The following is a 19,893-nucleotide window of genomic DNA, read 5'->3' as shown; positions in this document are numbered from 1 at the left end:
ACAAGCCAACTGGGCGGTATTATTAAAGTGAAATTACGTCGTTGCATACACCCTCTTATAACATAATGTGTTCGGAATTAACCAATCACATTCAAACTCATGTCAATGCTGTGCAAAAAAAAACAAAAACGTTTTCTCACATTTGTTAAATTCAGAATAAAGTTGATAGTATTACATTAGCAAAAGGATTTGTAAAATAAATAAATAAATAAAAAATAAATTATTGTCCCTGCGCCATTTTGTAGGTAACTCTAATTTGATTTATAATAATCCACAACGCCAGAGGAAGTACAACCAATCAGAGACACAAGGTGGGACCGACAAGGTGACCAGAACTGCAATTGAAGATGCAACAATAGTTCGGAAATTCATCTACATTGCAGATAATGTGAGCGATTCTGTGGTTGTATTAAAAAAAAAAAGTAGGACATTTGATGAATCATTTGGAAAGTGACTGTGCTAAGATCTCAATTTGAAATGTTTTGTATGGGCGGGTAATTCCCCAAAGCTTAACTGCAACTGTGCCAAGATGGGTGATTCTCATGCAGCCAGGATGATTTGCTTCAGTCATGCTGCTGAAATGGAAACAGGCAAGAGACAATTACTAAATTTTCCTCTTTTTTTCCCACCTCCAACCAGTCTGATACTGGCAGACTCCGTTGAAATCAATCAATAATAGAGTGTGTAATTTAAATGATTCAAGTTTATTGTAAAATAGGACCATACAAAGATAGCATTGACAGTCAGTCTATAATGAAATACAGCAAGAATATTTACAAAACACTGCCGGCATTGATGAATACACATGTCTTCCCCTCCAGTTTTTCAGATGGTTCAGTCCACTTCCTGCTGGAAGCTGTAAAAAAAAAAAAAAAAGGTTGAAGTTCACTATTTACCTATATTTTACTGCATTGTGACTAAAATGTGAGTGTACTTTGGAGTCAGCCAGCACACTAATTTTTTTTAAACCAAATTTTAATTTAAAAAAAATGCAGTATTACCCACATGTGTCATGATCAAGATCCTTCAGACAGGGTCTTTGCACAGGCATAAAAAGCGTCTACGAGATCTTTGCAGTCCACTGCTCCCTTCTCTCTGATACTAAAACACAAATCCAGATTACATACTAATCACATTTTAGATCATTTATGTTGTATGCGTCGCAGTATAATACAGCATGATACAAAAAAAAAAGCCCCAAAAATGTTGCATCAACAGAATTTACATCGGATCATCTCTTAAAATGAACCTAAATCGGCATCAAGGATTATTCCAAATCACTGTATTTTAATGTGCATAAAGTGATTACACGTGAGTAAACTGTACACCACTAATCACCTCAGCACGTGCGCATGCAACAAATGTCCCCGGCCCCTTATGTTCATGTACTGTAACACGAACCGGCAGCTTTGAATGTGCAGGGCAGGGTCACACGCGTCAAAGGCTATTTTAAACCTTTTAATACCTCTCAAGACATTTTTGCTACGTTAAGAGTGCAGTGTAAACAAGTGAATATGAATTGCTACATTTACAGTCAATGCAAGTTATAATGAATGGGACATACGGTTCACAATTTACTGTAAAAAAAAAAACTATACGAGATGAGTCATGCAGTGTATAATGTATGAAAACATATTCCTCCTTCCACAATTTAATTTCCCTCAGATTCATCTATGAATGTCTTTATTTAGCTACTCTTTAATAGAACACTGTGCTTTGGTTTGCATGCATAAATAATAACGATTGAAAATGATGCAAGTACAAACACGGCCACTCACAACTCACAAAAAGACTAAGCAAACATAGCAACAATAATGACGCATTCGTATGAACAACTTTTAGTAGTTATCAGAACTCACCACTTGCCGGCGTCCGCTTTGATAACCTGGCATGACGCCGGTGCCGCTTCGTCAGAGCTTGGCATGTTGACAGAACAGCTGCGGTGTGTCGAGCGTGTGCTCCTGCAAGACTTTACGGTCAAGTGCACATCTGCTGTACGAAGACACGAAGAAAGGAGAGACAGCATGGACTGGGTGGGGAGAGGGAAGGCAGACAGTTCTCAAGCGTGACAGTACTGTCAGTTTAGTAAGGGGGGGGGGGGGGGGGGATAATACAGTGGATTTAAAAAGTCTACACACCCCTGTTCAAATAACAGGTTTTTGTGATGTTATAAAAGTTGGACCAGGATTCAAATTTTTTGAATATTACAAAAAGCTTGAACAGGGGGTGTGTAAACTTTTTACATCCACTGTAGCTATACAGGTAAACATGTTTCAGTTTAATCTTCTATTTTGTCCATTTCCTCTCTTATTTATTATTTATCCTCACGCATGGGTACACCCACCCCTCTAATTGAAGGATTATTAAATACTTGAATTCCCATTCTTTTGTTTTGGGAATCTTCTTAATGAATATGCAGATAACAGGCCTTTTGAGGCAAACATTGTGCATTACAAAGGCCCCCTAACGCATCTAAAATACTCTCAGCAGGGGAGCTGACAAAGGGGCTTTTTTTCCTGAGATCGGACTGGAGATCCTGATTCTGTGTCACAGTGGTTTTGTTGGATTAGGATGTTTAAGCATTTGTTTAACCAACAGCCTTGTATTAGCATTGAATATAACATTACAAATGATGCAGCGCCTTTTCTTAAAGACAATGCCGTTTTTTTTAAATTCATGAATAAATATGCCGATTTAGTTTTGTCAGGTTTCTAACATGAGTTGACAATTACACTTGAATTTTCTATCAACTAGTGTTTCCTCTCCACCAGTAATGCAAATTGATTTGTCAAAAAGGCCTAACATGGAGATAGCATACAAGTATATTTTGTCATCAAGATTGCGTTTTTCCCAGACAGAGCCAACGTATGACAAAAACGCTACTGATTCAATAGATTGCAGAAATACCGTGTGTGTGTATTTCATTGATTGGGCAATATGAAAGTTAATAAGACAGATGACTCACCTAAATTAAATAAACAAAGGCAATTTGTCATGTCTAGCCGTTTTCATTTTGTTTCCCCAAAGCAGGAAAAATGATGTCCTAAATATTTCATTTACAATACTGAACAGTTAGGTGGCAACAATTACAATGATTTGATTTATAAAGATAAGGTATTGGATTGTTTATTTTTTGTGGCTGAGAGTCTCAGTTGTCTATGACTATAGCAACAGGTGAATAGATGTTATACTATTTTGACAGTGGTGAGCCGTGCATTTGGTACATGGTCCTTCAGTGGGTACAATTAATGAAGGTCAGTGCTTGTGCCTGAAATTAAGCAGTACTTGTATACTTAAATATTTAGTTGTCGCCCACTGACAGAAAAGACAGCTCTGGAATTGTCTCATATTTCTGCAGGCGTTCTTATTGTTTTGGCCAGTGAGTACAGTAGCTTGGCCGCGCTCCAGTGTGCCGCCTAGTGGCATACATATGAACTGCAAATAGAGTCTCGAAAATTAATGTGTAGTCGCCTGGGAGATACCGCTTCAGTACACTTTGCCCATTTTATGACCACTGTATTTATTAAATTGACCTCTTGTGGAATGTATTTGAGTTTTTGTCTTAACTACATACAAAATTGGATATGCACTCGCACAGATTTGTCCCGGTCCAAATGTTTACCACATCACCTCACATCTATCGTGTTTTGTCTTTAGCATCATTAGCCTAACAATGAGGCGAAAATGTGGAAAAGCATGCAGAGCTGGTTGGCAGACGTTTCGGCGAACGAAGGGGACGTCAGCTCAAACGCGGAGCGGAGTGAACCAGCGAGGAGGAGAGGCGACGATATTAAAAGGGGAGGACGAAGAGAGAGCCGCCTTCAAAAATGGCGTCTCCGGATGAAAATTTGTAAAGATGTATAAAAAAAAACGCGGCCTGCTTTAAAAAAAAAAATCTGCCTCGCTTGCTTTGTTGTTTGTAATGACTCCTGATGCTTCCTCCGTATGTTGTCGCTTTTATTCGAATAAAAGAAGGCTTAAACGCGGGCAGTTGGCATGTACTGAGGGCGGGATAAAGCCATTTTATTCGTATGCGTCGTTCCTGTCCTGACAGCTAGCATCTGCGGCTAGTTGTTAGCATCCAGGCAGAGGAGGAGGAGGAGGAGGAGGGGTGCTCAATGGCGGCGGATATTTGCATGAAAGGGGCAAACATTTAAATTAGCGATTTCTCCGCTCGTTGTGTGCGCGTGTGTACAGTGGACGCACTCGCGACCAATTTGGCCGATATTCCCCTGTCCTTTGACATATTTTTACATGGCGCTTGCAGCGTAGCCTGGGAAAAAAAACTAGCCTAAAGAAAGGGGAGGAGGCACCGTAGAGAGGAGAGAGAGAGAGAGAAAAAAGGGGGACGCGTTGGAAATCAAATGTTCATCAGCGTTTCGCCCATTGGCGGCCAAATCCGCGACATCTTCATCATGAGCGGGACTGGATTCGGACTACCATCGTGAAAAAGATAAACGTGGAAGGAGGAAAATGAGGAAGACTGTCTTTTTTCGATGTGGTTGGATTATAGCCCCGTAGACCCCCCTCTTTTTGCATCCAGCTTTCTCCTCCTCCCCTCCATTTCTCTTTCAATATGCTGTTTTCCACTCCGGAGGACTTGCTTATGAAACCGGGGAAAATAGCCTGAAAGGGAGCTCGGGAAAGACTGGATTTTTCCTCCCCGCCTTGCGACGTCGCTTTCGCACACGGTTGTCCCCCCACATAGATGGATAGAAATTACCCGGGAACAGGGTTCGGCGATTTGGGCGCTGGAGCAGGATGGAGTTACGAGAGATCGGCCAAAGCAAGGTAATCGGTACAAGCCAGACAATGTGCATGCACGCACGCACGCACGCATGCATCAGTGCCTACATAGCCAGGGCACCGTGTTGACCCGTGTAAACACATTGTCGCCATTGGCTTCACGCTACGCACTCGCAACGCCGATGCATTGTCATCCCAAAGAGTTGCATAGTAATAACATTATCAACAGCAATGGAGCGGTGTGCGTGTCGTGGGGGTGGGCGGGGTGGAGAAAGGAAAGGGTTGGGGGGGGATTTGATTATTGAATAGGATTGACAGGCAGACGGTGGATTTTGAGGTAGACCTGGATGTTGGGTGATGATGGATGGGAAGTGGTGGTGGCGTCTCCACAGGTTTTTCACTTTGCAGGCCTGGACATGCTCTGATAAATAAATAAATGGGTTCGAATGCTGCTGCTGCTGCTGCAAAAAAAAAAAAAAAGCTCACAGCAGCCCCCTCCTGACAGACATCAACAAGAATTGGAGGTGCATTTGTGAAGCCATCTTCAATGGTGCATCGTAAAGAAAAAATGAGGGGGGTTAGTTCGATTGCTCTGGAAGTGTCCCCGTTTTTTTTGCAACATTTGGCCCCAGACATGATTGGAGATGATTTGCGATGGGCTCATTTGCATAATGAAATCGTACCATTCCAACCACATTCGATTGTTTCAATAAATATAGCAAGGTCAAGGACACATCAGGATTTGATAATGATCATTATTAGTTTGATGACGACGTAGATTTAATGTGAAAAATGTTGGAATCGTTTACGAGACCTCGGCTACCTTTTACGTTAGCATGCGAGCTAGCTTTGCACGGAAGTCAATTGAGGCCTGCTAGCATCACTTGGCTAGCCGCTTCTAGCACATTTTCCCACCCAGCTACTCGAACTCTAAACACTATTGTGTCCATTTCTAGACCCGATGTTATGTCCAAATGATAGCATAGTTGCTGATGTTTGCAATTTTATACACGTCGATCGGTAGCAGCCGCTTGTTAGCCACACAATGTAGTAATCAATGAATAGCTCGCCTCCTATTAATCGAGATAGCTGTGACTAATCTGCTTTATTTTCACCCCAAAATGCCGACCTTGCACACACATAAGGCCGTGTGTCTACGTTGCGCTCATCGCTACTGTGCACGGTGCTCCCCGCAAACCAACAGTGTTAACATGTTAACAAACGGACAGCCATCAACCACTGCATGTTCTCCTAATGCATTTCATGAGTCACGTGCATTTTTCTTACGATACACCGCCATGATCTCTAGTACTCTTTTATGATACGACTAATGTTCCTCTCAGTGTCATTGACATTGAATGATTGATTGTCAGTACTGCAATGGAATCAGGTGTCTTAATGATTTAATGTGAGGATTTGAGATTTAAACACACACTTGAATGACATGAGATTCTGGAAGGAGGCTGTCACCCTTTATAGGTACCAGCTGATGTTTATGCAAATGTTCTCTGAAATTAATGACACTTCATCGTCCTCCACTCTTCCTCCTCCTCCTCCTCCTCCTAGTCTTGTATATGGGAGTTCCAGATCATCCCACCCTGACTCTGAGCTCCTCCACCGCCAAGCCTACGCCACCCCACACCCTCTGCAGGGCTATGCCACCAATCACCACCCAGGGAGCTCCGGTCAAGGCGGGGCTTGGGGAGCAGCTGGACGGAGTTTGGGTGAGATAAATGTCATACCTACCGTGTCCCCAACATTAGGGGCTGCAGGAATGAATTATGGTGTGGCTGACCGGCCGTGTAAGTCCTAGTCTAGACATGTGCTGGAACAAAGCGCACAACCATAATAAATTCAGATAGGATTCAAAACATAAATAAAAAAATTCAAATAGCAATGTACGTCTTCAATAGAAAACAATGGCAGTATTGCATATTTAATTAAATTAATTTCATGAAGTAATCATAACCGTGATTGTTGAGGTTGTCCAGGAAAATTATGGTAATAGATGTGATTTTCTGTTTCATCATGTCAATTTGTTGAACGATCCACTAAACGAACAGTGAAAATAATTCACTGCTGCTGAATCAGTTTGCAGGCTACAAGTGGGAGTAAAATCCATTACTGAGGCATTGACTTGATAAGTGTAAGTACTGTCCGCTTATAGTTAAAAATAGACAACGCAAAATGGATTGAGTCCGAGGACTAAATTTATCATAAGCTACCTTGTGGCAACAGTTCATTATCAAAGTAGGTGGAATTTCATCACGTAGTACTGTAGAGGAACCTTATGCAAGTATTAACAACTTATCATATCTTGGGCTTTTCTTGTTATGCTCACTCTTCTCTTTGCCCTAACAAAGTTGTAAAGCATAACCGCCAATAATTATGTGTTGATACAATATCTGGGAGAATTATATGGAATTTTTCCTCTTCAAAATATGCTAATCATTATAAAGGCATGTTTCATGGGTGTGTATTTCCTTCTTAAAGGTCTGTCGGGGCTGTTTGACACTGGCCTGCACCACGCCAGCCCCTCGGCCCCCGATGCCTCAGTCATGAATCTGATTTCGGCATTGGAGTCTCGGGGTCCCCAGGCTCCCCCTTCAGCCTCCTCCTTACTCTCCCAGTTCCGCACACCATCCTGGCAGACAGGTGGGACTGTGTTCGCTCTTCCCTTATGTGTTGACATTCAAACATGGCCCACTGTCAATATGACATTTAAGAAACCTCCAGTTGGTTCTATTATCATTCTGCTTGCATTGTGTTGTATGTTGTAATTGTGTATGTGTTTTTTGAATGTGAAGAACAAACAAAGGTTGGTCGGACATGATTCCAATTTGCATTAAGTGGACGACTAAACTAATTTCTCATTTGTTTGTTTTTTGTCCCCCTCTTGAACAGCGATGCACACACCTGCTCCTCCAGAATTATTCATTTCTGGAGCTCTTCCTGGCTCAGGCTCCTTCCCCTCCTCCTCTGCTCTCTCAGCCTATCAGCACCCAGCATCCTTTTCCAGCCGCTCCTTTCCCGGTGCCTCCCTTTCGCTCCAGGACACACCCACGTTTAGCCCCACATCCAATGGTCTGCTCTCCCCACATGACCCCTTACTACACATCAAAGCTCCCTCCCAGTCTAGTCTAGGCTTTGACAGACTCCTGTCCTCGCAAGGGGCTGCTGCAGCCGCCTATAGGGGCAGCCAAGACCCTACGGGAGCCTCATCAGCCCAGGCGTCCTCGGCTAGGCACCTGCAGTCTCACCAGTTTAACCTGCTGTCATCACAGCTCCAGGACCAGTCCTCCCAGCTATATAATGCATCAGTATTCTCTGCCCAGCCCCAAGCTCAGTCCCAGTCCAACTCGGCTCAGGAGCGAGCCGTGCCCAGACAAGACAGCGTTATCAAGCACTACCAGCGGCCCACACCATCGCAGCCGCAGCTCTCATCCTCCGCTGCCCACTCCCTACAGCACTACCTCAGCTGTGGAGGGGCAGGGTACCAACAAATCGCCACCCATCACAGGCATGCTGGACTCTCTTGCAGCCCGCTGGGCGACCAGAGCCCCTCATCCGACCACAAAGCCTCCTCTCGTACAGAGCAATATCGCCCAATCATCCAGCCTCCGTATTCTTCATCTTCGTCCTCCTCTTCTTCATCTGCTGGGAAAGGTACCAAAAGTAGCTCCAGCAGTGGCTACTCCTCTGCAAGTTCAGCATCGTCCTCAAGAACTCCTCTCACACCTCCTTCTGCATCCTCCACCTCTTCATCCTCCTCTTCTTCTTCTGCCACCCCCGGGGCTCACCCTTCCAACTCGATCCCCACCTCAAGCTCCAGTGCACCCCCCTCCAGGCAACAACCCCCCACTCAACCAGCGCCACCTCCCCCCGCCCCTCAGCAGCAACAGCCAACTCCCACCTCCACTTCAACACCTCAATCCCTCCCCAAATCCTGCCTCTCTGGCTATGGTTCTCCTGTGCCCCCTGTAAACCCCCCCACCTCTGCTCTTACTGGTCAGACCCCACCCCAACAGCAGACACAGTCATATTCTCCAAATCAGCCCCCTACTTCTCACCTAGCTCAGTCCTATGGAGGCTTCAGTTCCCCGCAAGCCCAGGACCTGAGCTCAGGAACTGGTGGAAAAGGCTATGGAAGTTTAGGCGGGCGTAGTCAATCATACCCCACTGACATATATGGAGCTGATTCTGCTTATGGATCACTTCCCTCTTCTCTGGGTGGAGCTGGAAGCCCGTCTTTGGGTTATGGTGCCCCAGGCCATTCCCCAGCGCTTTTAAGATCAAGTGGTTCATCGGGTAGTGGAGCATCTGGGGGAGGAAGCAGCAGTGGTACAGCAAGTGGAAACTCTGGGTCAGGAGGAAGTGCAGGAAATGGTATGGCAAGTGAGAGAGGTGGAGGAGGTAGTGGAGGAGGGTCTTATCATATTCCAGATTCTAGTCCCTCCCCATCTGGAAACTCTGGCATTATCCGCCCAGGGCTGCACTCCCCAGTGCCGGCATGTCCCACGCATTCTCCTGGAGGTGCTGGTTCTAATAAATACATCTCCTCTGTTCTCTCTCCTACTTTCCTAAGCTCCCCACAGGGCTACCCTGACACCAGAGGTCCTAGCTCCCAACCTCAGTCTTATCATGCTACCTCCTCCAAAACAAAGGCTGACACGTCAATGCTCGGAGTTGGTTCTCAGAGATCCCAAGAGGAAGTCGATGATGACGATGAGTTCTTGATCCAGCACTTGCTGCAGTCGCAAGCGAGCCCTGCACCCCAGGCTTCTCATCATCATTCCCAGCAGCAGCCTCAACAGACAACCCAGCAAACACAGCCTCAGTCGGGGCCACCAACTTCTGATGCTGGCAAAGGGCTTAGCTATGACATGGGAAAGTCCTCCGAAGAAAGATACCACCCCCAGAGTGTCATACGCACCCATAGTGCCACATCCTCTTCTGGGGTAGGTAATGCAAACTCTGGAGGGTCCATCTCCGGGTTGGACGGCCAACTGGAGATGTCATTGAAGAAACAGCAGCAACATCAACAACAACAGCAGCAGCAGCAACACCATCACCAACAACAACAAAGGAATGAGAGGCCTGTTGGGAGCAGTAGGAGTAGTGGGGGACGAGGCAGTGCTGAACAAGTGCACTCGCACCTTCTTCACCATGACAACTTAGGTTCAGTTGTCCACTATGGACGAGGGGACCCATACACACAACACTCCCTTCCTCCCCAACACTCCTCACATAACCAGCACGTGTCTTCACATTCGCAGATACCACCCCACACCCAGATGGAGCTACAGAAAAAGGAGCGTGCTGAAATCAATTATCCTCGTAAAACGCCGGAGGTCCAGCCACAACATTCACAGCCTCAAAGCACTGCGTCCCTCATGGACTCCCCCACAGATCAGTCCCACCAGTCACCACACCTCTTGCAGTCCGTGTTGTCCCATACGACTCGCAACAAATTGGAGCCTCATACACAGCACCACAAGCTGGACACGCATCAACAACATCAACAGCAACACCACAAAATGGACACACATCGGCAACACCAACAGCACCACAAGATGGACTCGCATCAGCAGCAGCACCACAAGATTGACTCTCACCCCCAACAGCAGCAGCACTCCATTGCTCAACAGCAAGCTGCGATGGAGAGCGCTAGTGCACGACTTGGCTCAACCAAACATCCGGCTCAAACGCAGTCGCAAACAACCCAGCTCCAGCTCCAACTCCAGTCGCAGGCTTTAGAGGTGGCAGCGGCTCATTACAACCATGGGCCCTCGTCACATCAACACGAACAAGGCCAAGTCAAACAAAGCTCAGTGGTTTCATCTTTGGACATGCTGGAGCGCTCTCTTTCCCAGACCTCCAGCACGGACGTTGCGATTGCAGAAGACAGACGTGGTGGACGGAGCGGAGGAAGCGGCGAACGCCACAGACAGCAACAGCAGGAGCAGCAGCAGAGGCAGCACCCATCTCACCATCATACGCAGCCACACTCGGCCCCTGAACTCCACTCCTTCCTCTCTGAGCCTGAAATCGCCATGCACCACCTTTCGCAGCACCACCCTCAGCAGCAACAGCAGCACCCCAGCTCTCAACATCAGCAAGCTCATTCTCACCACTCTCACGCCCAGCCACAGACCCCACACCCTCACCATATACCCCCTCCGTCTGCCCCAGCCCATCCCCAACCTCAGCCTGATCCGCAGCAGCCATTGCCATCCCAGCTCACCCCCCAGCAGAGTCAAATAGACCAACAGCGCTCAGAGCAGCACCAGTTTGACACGGTCAGCCCAGTAGAGAAAGCAGACCAAACCCAACAAAGCAATCGCTTCGTTCCTCTAACATCCATCTGCTTTCCTGACTCTCTTCTCCAGGATGAGGACCGCTCCTTTTTTCCAGGCATGGAAGATATGTTTTGTGCAGAGGACTATAAGTCAAGTTGTGCCGGTGGTGCAGGACCAGGGCAGGAGGAGATGAATGAAAGCCATACCGGGCAAGAAGGTATGGGCTCCATGAAAGCGGGACAGAGTGGCGGTGGACCAGGGGGAGGTAGCGGATCTGGCTATGATATGATGGGTCATCATGGAGATCAGGGTTATGAGCCATACTGTCATAGCTTGGAAGAGCCCAGTAACAACACAATGACTCTTGATCTTGACTCCCTTAAAACACACGAGCTGCCCTCCACTGTTAACACCGAACAGCTTGGTTTAATTCAGTCCCAGGGCCCAGCTATGGGTATGGGCCCTAATAACGCTGGACCTAACAACCCTGCTGCAAAGCTGTCCTCCGGGCCTGGAGGAACAAGTGCAGGAGCAGCTTCTGGAGGCCTCCAATCACCAATATTCTGCTCATCTCGTCCCAAGAAGCTCCTCAAGTCTAGTTCTTTCCACCTCTTAAAGGAGCGCAGAGATCCCAACACACTGCCTAAGAAAAGTTATGCTCAAGAGTACGAGTTTGAAGATGATGAGGATAAAGCTGACCAGCCTGCTGACATCAGGTTGAACAGCCGTAGGCTACCAGATCTTCTGCCAGATTTGGTGTCCAGCTGCAGGAAGGGAGGAGGAGGCAGTGGTTCTCTCAGCCCTATGATGGGTGACATTGACTTCTACCACGCCTCTGGCTACCCACCAATGGGTGCACACTCTCTTTTGCCTCAGGATGGCCCTAAGAAGAGAGGCCGAAAACCTACTAGGCCCAAGAGGGAGGGGCCCCCACGACCCAGAGGCAGGCCTCGCATTCGCCCAATGCCCGAGCCCTTCACACCGCGAGGAATGATGAGCGAGATGGGCGGAACAGCTGGCGGCGGCGGAGGGGGATTCAGTGTAGAGGGGCGAGGCAGGGGCCGAGGCCGTGGGAGCAGAGGAAGAGGAGGTCGGAGAGAGGATATGTACATGGAAATGAGCGGGAAGGAGCAGGAGCAGGTGCATCACCATCACCACCACCACCATCAGCAGCAACTCCATCATCAGTCCCAACAGCAACAGCATGAACCGATTCCACCCTTGAAGGTGAGTAGCTCTACATATCAATTTTTTGAATTTCAAAGGAGTCATTGGATGAGTATTCTTGTTTAGTTGGTATGCCATATTTACAGTAGGAATGCACAACAAAGTAGACATTTCAAATTACTGCAGAGTCCCAAGTTATAGCTTGCAGACTCCATTTTGAGAGCCACAGCTTTAAAAGGCTTAAGCTGTTTAAGTTAATTCAGTTCCATTGATGACCTTTGCAAATCTAAAAGAAAAGATCACCATTCAAGACTGATGAAAGAATTCAGTGCTCACTTGCCTAACATATGTCCAAATTAGTCATCATATTTGTTCTATTTTTTTTAATAGATCAAGTTGCCAATACCCATGTCCTCCTCTGATGCCTTGCTGAGGACCGACTCTCTGTCTGGCACAGACCCTGCTTTGTCTGATGGGTCAGTAGGCTCAGCCCCTTCACTTGGTCTCAGTCCTGGTCCTTGCAGCACTGAAAGCACCAGGGCGCAGGATAAAAACAAGCAGAAAAGCCAGATGATGAATGAAGGAATAGATGGGGACGGTCTGGAGGAAAGGGTAAGAGCTCCTGGTCAATAATGGCTATATTGATTTGAAACACATTTGTGTTGCAGTTGTTTATGCTACAAGTTGTTTTTGAGTAATTTAGGATGAGTAAATCTCGAATTTACTGTTCCAGGGTGATGAGAAGGATCCTGAGTCCAAGGCCGGCTTGGTTGCTTCTTTCTTGGACTTCCTTAAGACAGGGAAGAGACCCCCAGGTTTGGATATTTCCCCTGGAATGGAAGCTGACAATGGTGAAACCTCCCCCTGTAAATCAGGGTTGCGCCCGCTATCCCCAGTGCCTCCTCCACCCCCACCTCCATTTGGTGATGGTGAAGGTAATGGCGGTCTCGCCCTGGGCAGCTGCCCCAGTCCTAAGCGCTTGGAGGACGAGCTTAAGAGAAACCTGGAGACCCTGCCCTCGTTCTCCTCAGACGAGGAGGACTCGGTCGGAAAGAACCAAGACCTCCAGAAGAGCATCTCCTCCGCCATTTCCGCCCTGTACGACACTCCTCAACTGACCGCTAACATCCATCACTCATTACCGTCTCAGCCGCAGCCTTCTCCCTCCCCCCTGACACCCCCGTTGCAGCCCCCAACCCTTAGCCCTCAGACTGACATTCACACGCCCCATGCACTTCACCCCAATGAACCCTGCATCCTCCAGCAAGAAGACGAAAACATGGACGAGAACAAGGATGAGGAGAATGACGAGGAGAGGAGCACCAGAGGGGATGAGGAGAGCGATATGATGGAGGAGAGAGAACCGCAGCTGGAGACGCTAAGTGCCCCTAAGCTTGAAAGTAAGGCTACACACACTCGTACGCAACATGTTTTTCTGACATTCTTGGCATACGTTTTGCTTAAATGTAGCCTCTAACACGGCATTTTTGTTTAAAAATAAAACAGTGGCAGGACAACTGAAGTGATACATTATCACACCCGCGCTTACTTCTCCTTCCTCTGGACTATTGTTTAAAAAAAAAGTAATAATAAAGCAAAGACAATGGCAATGGCCGGTGCGTGCTTCGTGACAGGATCGCGGTTGGCTTGTTGAGCCAAATCAGTTTTTGCTCGCCCCTAACCGTCACTGCCTGAGCAGAATTTTCAGAAGCTTTAGTGTATTCATCTGTGTTTACTTTGAACTATCTCCACCGGCTGACATGGCTTCGACTCCAGTGCTACCTGCGTCGTAGTAGCGGAGCAGTTTTTCAAGTATGATTAGTACTAACTACAGTATCGGTACCGATAGGCACATCCTGAGATATTTATATTAAAACACTGGTAAAAGCAAAAGTGTGCTTGTACTGAGAAGAAAAAAAAAAAACCATTACGTTACCTGTTGTAGTTTAAGGTTTAGCCAGCATTGGCAGGACTTTCCAAACGATGTCTTGACATGACGTGCTAACAGCATCAAGCAATTCTCTTGAATAAAGCCATGGATGGGGAATCTAGCCTTTCCCAATCTGTTGCCGTCATCTCATCTGCTCCCTCGTTCACATTCTTCCATGTAGCTGCGGACTCTTGTGTGTTGTCGTCATCTGTGCAGTTTGAAAAAAGTAAAAAACTAACAAAACATCTGTTTTCCTGAAGAATGATATTCAACCATTCAATTAATATACATTTTACATAATTTTGAGTCCCATTATTCGTATTGAAATGAGGATTTGCTCAAATTAGCATTTTTAAGCAGCAGCAGATGCCATCTAATATTTACCACAAGGGTTTTGCATGCATTTACATCAAGAGTTGGCACATCATTACATTGCCAAGCCTGTATGTTTGTTAAACACACTGAATAATTATGTTCTTCATTTCTAAACAATACGGTGCTTGTACAGTTTTTCATTGCTCTACCAAATGGATCTCAGCCTTAATCTCTTTCCTTACAGTGTCCGTCCTGGAGATTCCTCCTCCTGCAGCCGCAACTCCCCAGCCTCCCTCTGTGCCTCCCTCTCCTGTCTCGTCTTCATCCTCATCTCTGCCTCCTTCCCCTCTTCCTCCTCTCTCTCTGCCCTCGCCTCCTCCTCCCCCAGAGGAAGGAGAAAACTCGAAGCCTTCCAGTCCCATTGCCGCCGAATCTCAGACACCGCCGCCTCCCTTGACTGCTACTCTCGCTCCGCCTCCCACTTCTCCTCCTCCTCCTCCTCCTCCTTCTTCTCCTCCTCCCAGCTCTTTAACCCCACCTCCTCCTGCTCAAGCTTCTCCTCAAAAGGAGTCTCCGACACCTTCCCCCGAGTCGGCCGCCTCTCCTGAAGAAGAGCGGCCACCTCCAAAGAACACGACCTTGCACCTGGCGCAGAAGCAGGAGGATGCGGCCATAGCGGGGGAGAGTGAGGAGGACGATAGCGAGAGCGGCGGAGAGGGCATCTTCAGAGAGAGGGACGAATTTGTGGTGCGGGTGGAGGACATCGGAACACTCAAGGTACATGTGTGTGTAATGTACTACAGTGAACCCCCGATTTTTCGTGGTTCACTATTCATGAATTTGTTTTTTTATTGCAATTTTAGTGCTGTTCATCTGACGCTCTTTCTACACATCTTTTATAGTGTACGGATATTTGCGCACAGATGCTAACAAGCTAGCACTTCACATTAGCACGCACAAGCTACTGTCACTCCCAAGCCCTGCTTTTAAAAAAATGGCATTGGGGTAAAAATTCAACAACTCTACTTGTGTTGTCTTATTGAAGGTTCTATCAATATCTATTCTGAACCTTCGTCACCTTCAGACTGACTTTGAATCCTAACGAAGCTGTGTTTTGCTCCAGTTGGCCTTGCAGACAGGCCGGGAGCCTCCGCCCATCTGGAGGGTGCAGAAAGCCCTGCTGCAGAAGTTCAGCCCAGAGATCAAAGATGGACAGAGACAGTTCTGTGCCACAAGCAACGTGAGTTTACCTCAGGAAGCTGCATCTTGTATGTTGGGACGAACTGATGCAAAATGTGCATCTTCCTCAGTATCTTGGCTACTTCGGAGATGCCAAAAGACGTTACCAGCGCATCTATGTCAAGTTCCTGGAGAACGTCAACAAGAAGGACTACGTCAGGGTCTGCTCTCGAAGACCGTGGCGCAGGGCCACGCCTGCCCTCAGGTACGCAGATTCGTCATTGTGACAATTCAACCGATTTGACTTTCTTCAGCTCACCTTGCAATTATGAATACCACAAGGGAGTAGATGAGAACTCGACTTTGACTTGGGAGGTAAAGACTCTGGACGTAACCTGATCTATTGTTGGAGGTGGCAAAAAGGAGTTCAGGGGGGTTTTTAGTTTTGGGAATGGAAATGCAAAAAAAAAAAGCGGCGTGGAACTTATGATCTTTGCTCACAATTTAATCACAAGCTTTTGTAGAATAGAGATAGCTAAATATTGGGTGTTTTAATACAATTCATCGATGTGTCATAGGCGCCAGTCCTTCCCCAGAATGGCTTCGCCCCCTACAAACCAAGCTCAACCAAAAGAGGAGAGATTGACTCCGTCCAGCCAGCGTGAGAAGGAACAGAAGGAGAAATCGAGAACGACCCCGCCAGCGGCAAAAGAACAACGAGAGAAAAAGGAATCCTCAGCTGCGGCGGCCAAGGCCAAAGAGAAGGAGAAAGAGCCAGTGGCGGACAAAGACAAGCGAGCGCAACCGGCTCAGGACAAAGCGGAGAAGCGCGCCGGCGAACGTGGGAGGGGCAAGGACGAGAGGAAAGCGCCGGAGAGGAAGGAGAAACCTGAGCGCCCGCCGAAGTCCAGACCAGCCAAGGTCAAGGCAGAGCCGCCCCCCAAGAAGAGAAAGAAGTGGCTGAAGGAAGCTCCTTCCTCTTCTGACTCGGACTCATCGGAAGATGCTGCTAGTGAGAATGAAAGTAAGCTCTTACTGATTTGCCAACATCGTCTCACTTTATGTACATTTTGCTGAAAATGACCTTCCGTCTCCTGCACCCAGTGCCCGTGAAAGGTGGCGTGAACAACCGAGCAATGAGGGAAATGTTCCGCAGCTACGTGGAAATGCTCGTCAGCACGGCTCTGGACCCCGACATGATCCAAGCCTTGGAGGACACGGACGGTGAGAATGCTACTCGCTGCCTCCTTAGAATAACACACAGTCGAAAAGATTCACCTTTACTGCTATGACCGCATATCATAAGGCAACAAAATACAGATTGTATCTAACCAGAAGTGTATAGGCAGTTATTAAAGCGTCCTGTACATATGTTATGTAAATGTGTCTATATTTACAGAAAAATCATGGTAACAAGCAAACACCAATGACAATACAGTACTGCATAATCTCCTTTGCGAAAGAGCTGTTATATTTATTGATGTGTGCGACCGAAATAGAATCTGTTGAAAGAATGAGGAGCGATAGAAGAGCCGCCACGGGTCAGCCCCGTGTTATTAAAGCGAGTGGCAGCTTGGCGTACGATGACTAATGACACCTCCTCTACCTTGACTGGCCGCCAGATGAGCTTTACCTCCCCCCCATGAGGAAGATCGACAGCATCCTCAGCGAACAGAAGCGGAGGTTGTTGAGGAGAGTCAGCATGAGCTCTCAGCATCAGGTAATCTGCGCTGGACTGTCCTTCAGGGTGTCTTGCAACGTGACGGCGTTGCTTCTGATAAAGTCAACGCGTGTTTAAACATTTGAAAAGCTCTCGATGTTGGGGTCCTGATGCTCAAAACATATTGAGGCCTCTGAAGTTTAGCATCTATTCAGTGGTTCTGAAACCTTTTACACCAAGTAGGAACTGGTGCAATGAAGTGTTCGCATGTTTAAATCAAGCAAATTGAATATTAAATGATGGGAATGCATGTACCCAGACGTGCAATTAAAACTTATCTCTCCAATGTGCTGCAACTGCTAACTTTTTGGTGCATCCTCTTCCTCAGGAGGTTGTGCATGCATACCCCCAGATCATCGTGGACCCCTTGGACTCGGGTGTGGTGAGGGTGCGGCTCAGCGGCGACGCTTACAACCGCAAGACCCTCAACAGAGTCAAGAAAACCCTGCCTAAACCACAGGTGTGTCATTGCTAATATTTCAAATTAGGGTACCTTAAACCCCCCACCCCCCACCCCCCCACCCATAAAGGTGCTTAGGTACCCATTTTTTTTATTGAATATATATTGGAATGGCGGCAAATTGGACCCCTTCACAGATGCATCTGCTTTTTTTGTTTTTTGTTTTGGCATTACATTTTACGTATTACTGTATTCAGTAAGGAATTAAGGAAACCTCCGATTTTACGGCTGCTTTTTCAAATTTACTATTATTGCTAATTCTTAGGAGTACATAATATTCCGGCCAATTGTCTCCCATTGCAATGAATGGAGATTTAGCTCATTTGTCACATGGTCAAAAACATCCTCACATTTTAACACTAAAATTCCTAAATTAAAAAGGTTTTAGTTTTTTGACATTTACCTCCGCCTTCCACATTGACGGATTCAAACCATTCCAACTTGAAGTCTCTCATTTCTTATTTCAACAATTCAATTAATAACGTTACAGTGGCTCACAATAATAATAATAATAAATAAAATAATAAAACCGTTAAAAATATTAAAGTATGAACCATCTTAATCTGATTCACTCTTCCTTTTCTCCAGGACCTTAAACTGTCATCTGACTCATATCGTATCTACAGTCTGTACCACTCCCTGCATCACTATAAATACCACACCTTCTTACAGTGCAAGAAAGAGGTAAGCTCAGACATGTCCCCTTGCAGAGCTAACCTGCACGCATACTTGAGTCTCAGGGTCTGTTTCTGCCTCCCCCTTTTAAGACCCACACGATCGAGCAGGCGGCCGAGGACCCCGGCCAGGAGGAAGTTGTGCAGCAGTGCATGGCCAACCAGGGCTGGCTGGACACACTCTTCGGCTCCTTCATCGAGCTGCTGACGCTCAGCACCAAAGCCTGAGAGGGATGAGATTAATTAAAGTCGGAGGATATGAAAATGGGGGGAAAAAAAAGAAAAAATTATGAACATGATGGATCCCGCTGTACAGACCCCTTCCTCCCAACCCATCAATTTTCTTCAAATCTCAAAGATCTGAGGATGTATTTTCAAGGCCCTTGATGAACTCGAGGGGGGTCAGGACAATGACCTCTTTTTTTTTTTTTCTTCTTCTTGAACAATGACTAAAGAAATGCGTTTCATTGTGAGGAGTGGGGACCCCACCGGATTAGGGGTCACTTGCGGGTCAAGAGGAATTTGAACACCCGTGTAAGGTTGGAAATTGAGGAGCAACACCAAGTCCACAGAGGAGCCACTAACATCTCGTTAACTGTGCGTCATTAAGACAATAGCTTGAAGAGAAATTATTACTGCTTAGTTTTTACATAAATTATTTTTTTGAAAAGACTAACATTAGCTGTTGGCTTTGGGAAAGACTGAAAGAGGGCGAGAATGCTTTTTAAACTGCGTATGGAGTGTGCCGTGAGCAGCGTCAACATGGACTCGAACCATTAGATGTGTTAATAAATGCTCTCTCTCATCCTGTGCTACGTGAAGGGCAGCACGACTCAGCCGTGTGATAATATATAAACACATTTTTATTATTTATATGAGGAGGTTTTTAACTTAACAAGCGCTGGATTGCTGCCCTAACATTTTAAATACTTTTTATTGTCCACACGTTCAGTATACAATCGTGACCCACATATCCAAGCTGTCTTCCCCTCTACACTTAAGAACAGACATTAAGACCGACATAATGTATCAAATACAGTGGGTGTAAAATAATAAGAATAATTAAAAAAAAATAGAAAGAGTGGGGGGAGTGTATTTGAAACTATACATTGTTGTGCTTCAGTTCAATCATCACTCATGCAGATGCAAAGAAAAAGAAGTAAACTGTCCATTTCCTGTCTGGGAAGAAGGAGTATAAATAAGTAATATTTAAAGAGGAAATAGTCATGTCATTTTTATCATTTTTGATGTATGTGCATACTTATTTTGAAAACAATCTAATTTTCCATAAAAAAAAGGAAAAAAGGCGTGTAAATATTGTACAGTTCTTGATGATATTCTTTGTCATTCTGTACATTAACTCTCCTGTATTTGAGAAACAAATAAAACCTGCAAAGATCAAA

The 19,893-nt window shown here is 46.2% G+C and overlaps 2 protein-coding genes and 1 long non-coding RNA gene across 11 annotated transcripts in view; 1 reads left to right on the top strand and 2 right to left on the bottom strand.

Annotated features, from left to right (window-relative positions):
* brsk1a (BR serine/threonine kinase 1a) overlaps nucleotides 1–4,579 on the bottom strand; it is a 15,829-nt gene extending 11,250 nt beyond the window's left edge. For 2 of the 9 annotated variants that reach the window (XM_086064951.1, XM_086064954.1), the window contains exons 1-4: nucleotides 1,860–4,576; nucleotides 1,006–1,101; nucleotides 778–856; nucleotides 515–575 (exon numbers count right to left, since the gene is read on the bottom strand). The gene's annotated coding sequence lies outside the window, so the exon portion shown is untranslated. Of the gene's footprint in view, nucleotides 1–514; nucleotides 576–777; nucleotides 857–1,001; nucleotides 1,102–1,859 lie in introns of all 9 variants that reach the window. The other 7 variants (XM_086064952.1, XM_086064955.1, XM_086064959.1 and 4 more) reach the window with 7 other exon arrangements.
* On the top strand, nucleotides 3,699–19,893 carry prr12a (proline rich 12a). Its single transcript, XM_086064949.1, has 15 exons — nucleotides 3,699–4,791; nucleotides 6,313–6,470; nucleotides 7,240–7,401; nucleotides 7,651–12,272; nucleotides 12,603–12,824; nucleotides 12,946–13,612; nucleotides 14,702–15,234; nucleotides 15,581–15,697; nucleotides 15,768–15,901; nucleotides 16,215–16,660; nucleotides 16,741–16,860; nucleotides 17,259–17,356; nucleotides 17,685–17,816; nucleotides 18,405–18,500; nucleotides 18,584–19,893. The coding sequence occupies exons 1-15, from the start codon at nucleotides 4,709–4,711 to the stop codon at nucleotides 18,716–18,718; spliced, it is 7,725 nt and encodes a 2,574-aa protein (XP_085921075.1). The 5' UTR covers nucleotides 3,699–4,708; the 3' UTR covers nucleotides 18,719–19,893.
* LOC147156601 (uncharacterized) lies at nucleotides 6,133–19,269 on the bottom strand. The gene is made up of 3 exons (XR_015091803.1): nucleotides 18,546–19,269; nucleotides 14,149–14,350; nucleotides 6,133–6,571 (listed from the first exon to the last, which is right to left on the bottom strand). It is a non-coding gene; the product is annotated as an uncharacterized LOC147156601 (long non-coding RNA).

The sequence above is a fragment of the Leptonotus elevatus genome, chromosome 20 (assembly GCF_054856555.1).
Source record: "Leptonotus elevatus isolate MCC_2025b chromosome 20, RoL_Lele_1.0, whole genome shotgun sequence".
Lineage (NCBI taxonomy): Eukaryota > Metazoa > Chordata > Actinopteri > Syngnathiformes > Syngnathidae > Leptonotus > Leptonotus elevatus.
The sequence above is the reverse complement of the archived record's forward strand: the minus strand, read 5'-3'. Positions and strand labels throughout refer to the sequence as shown.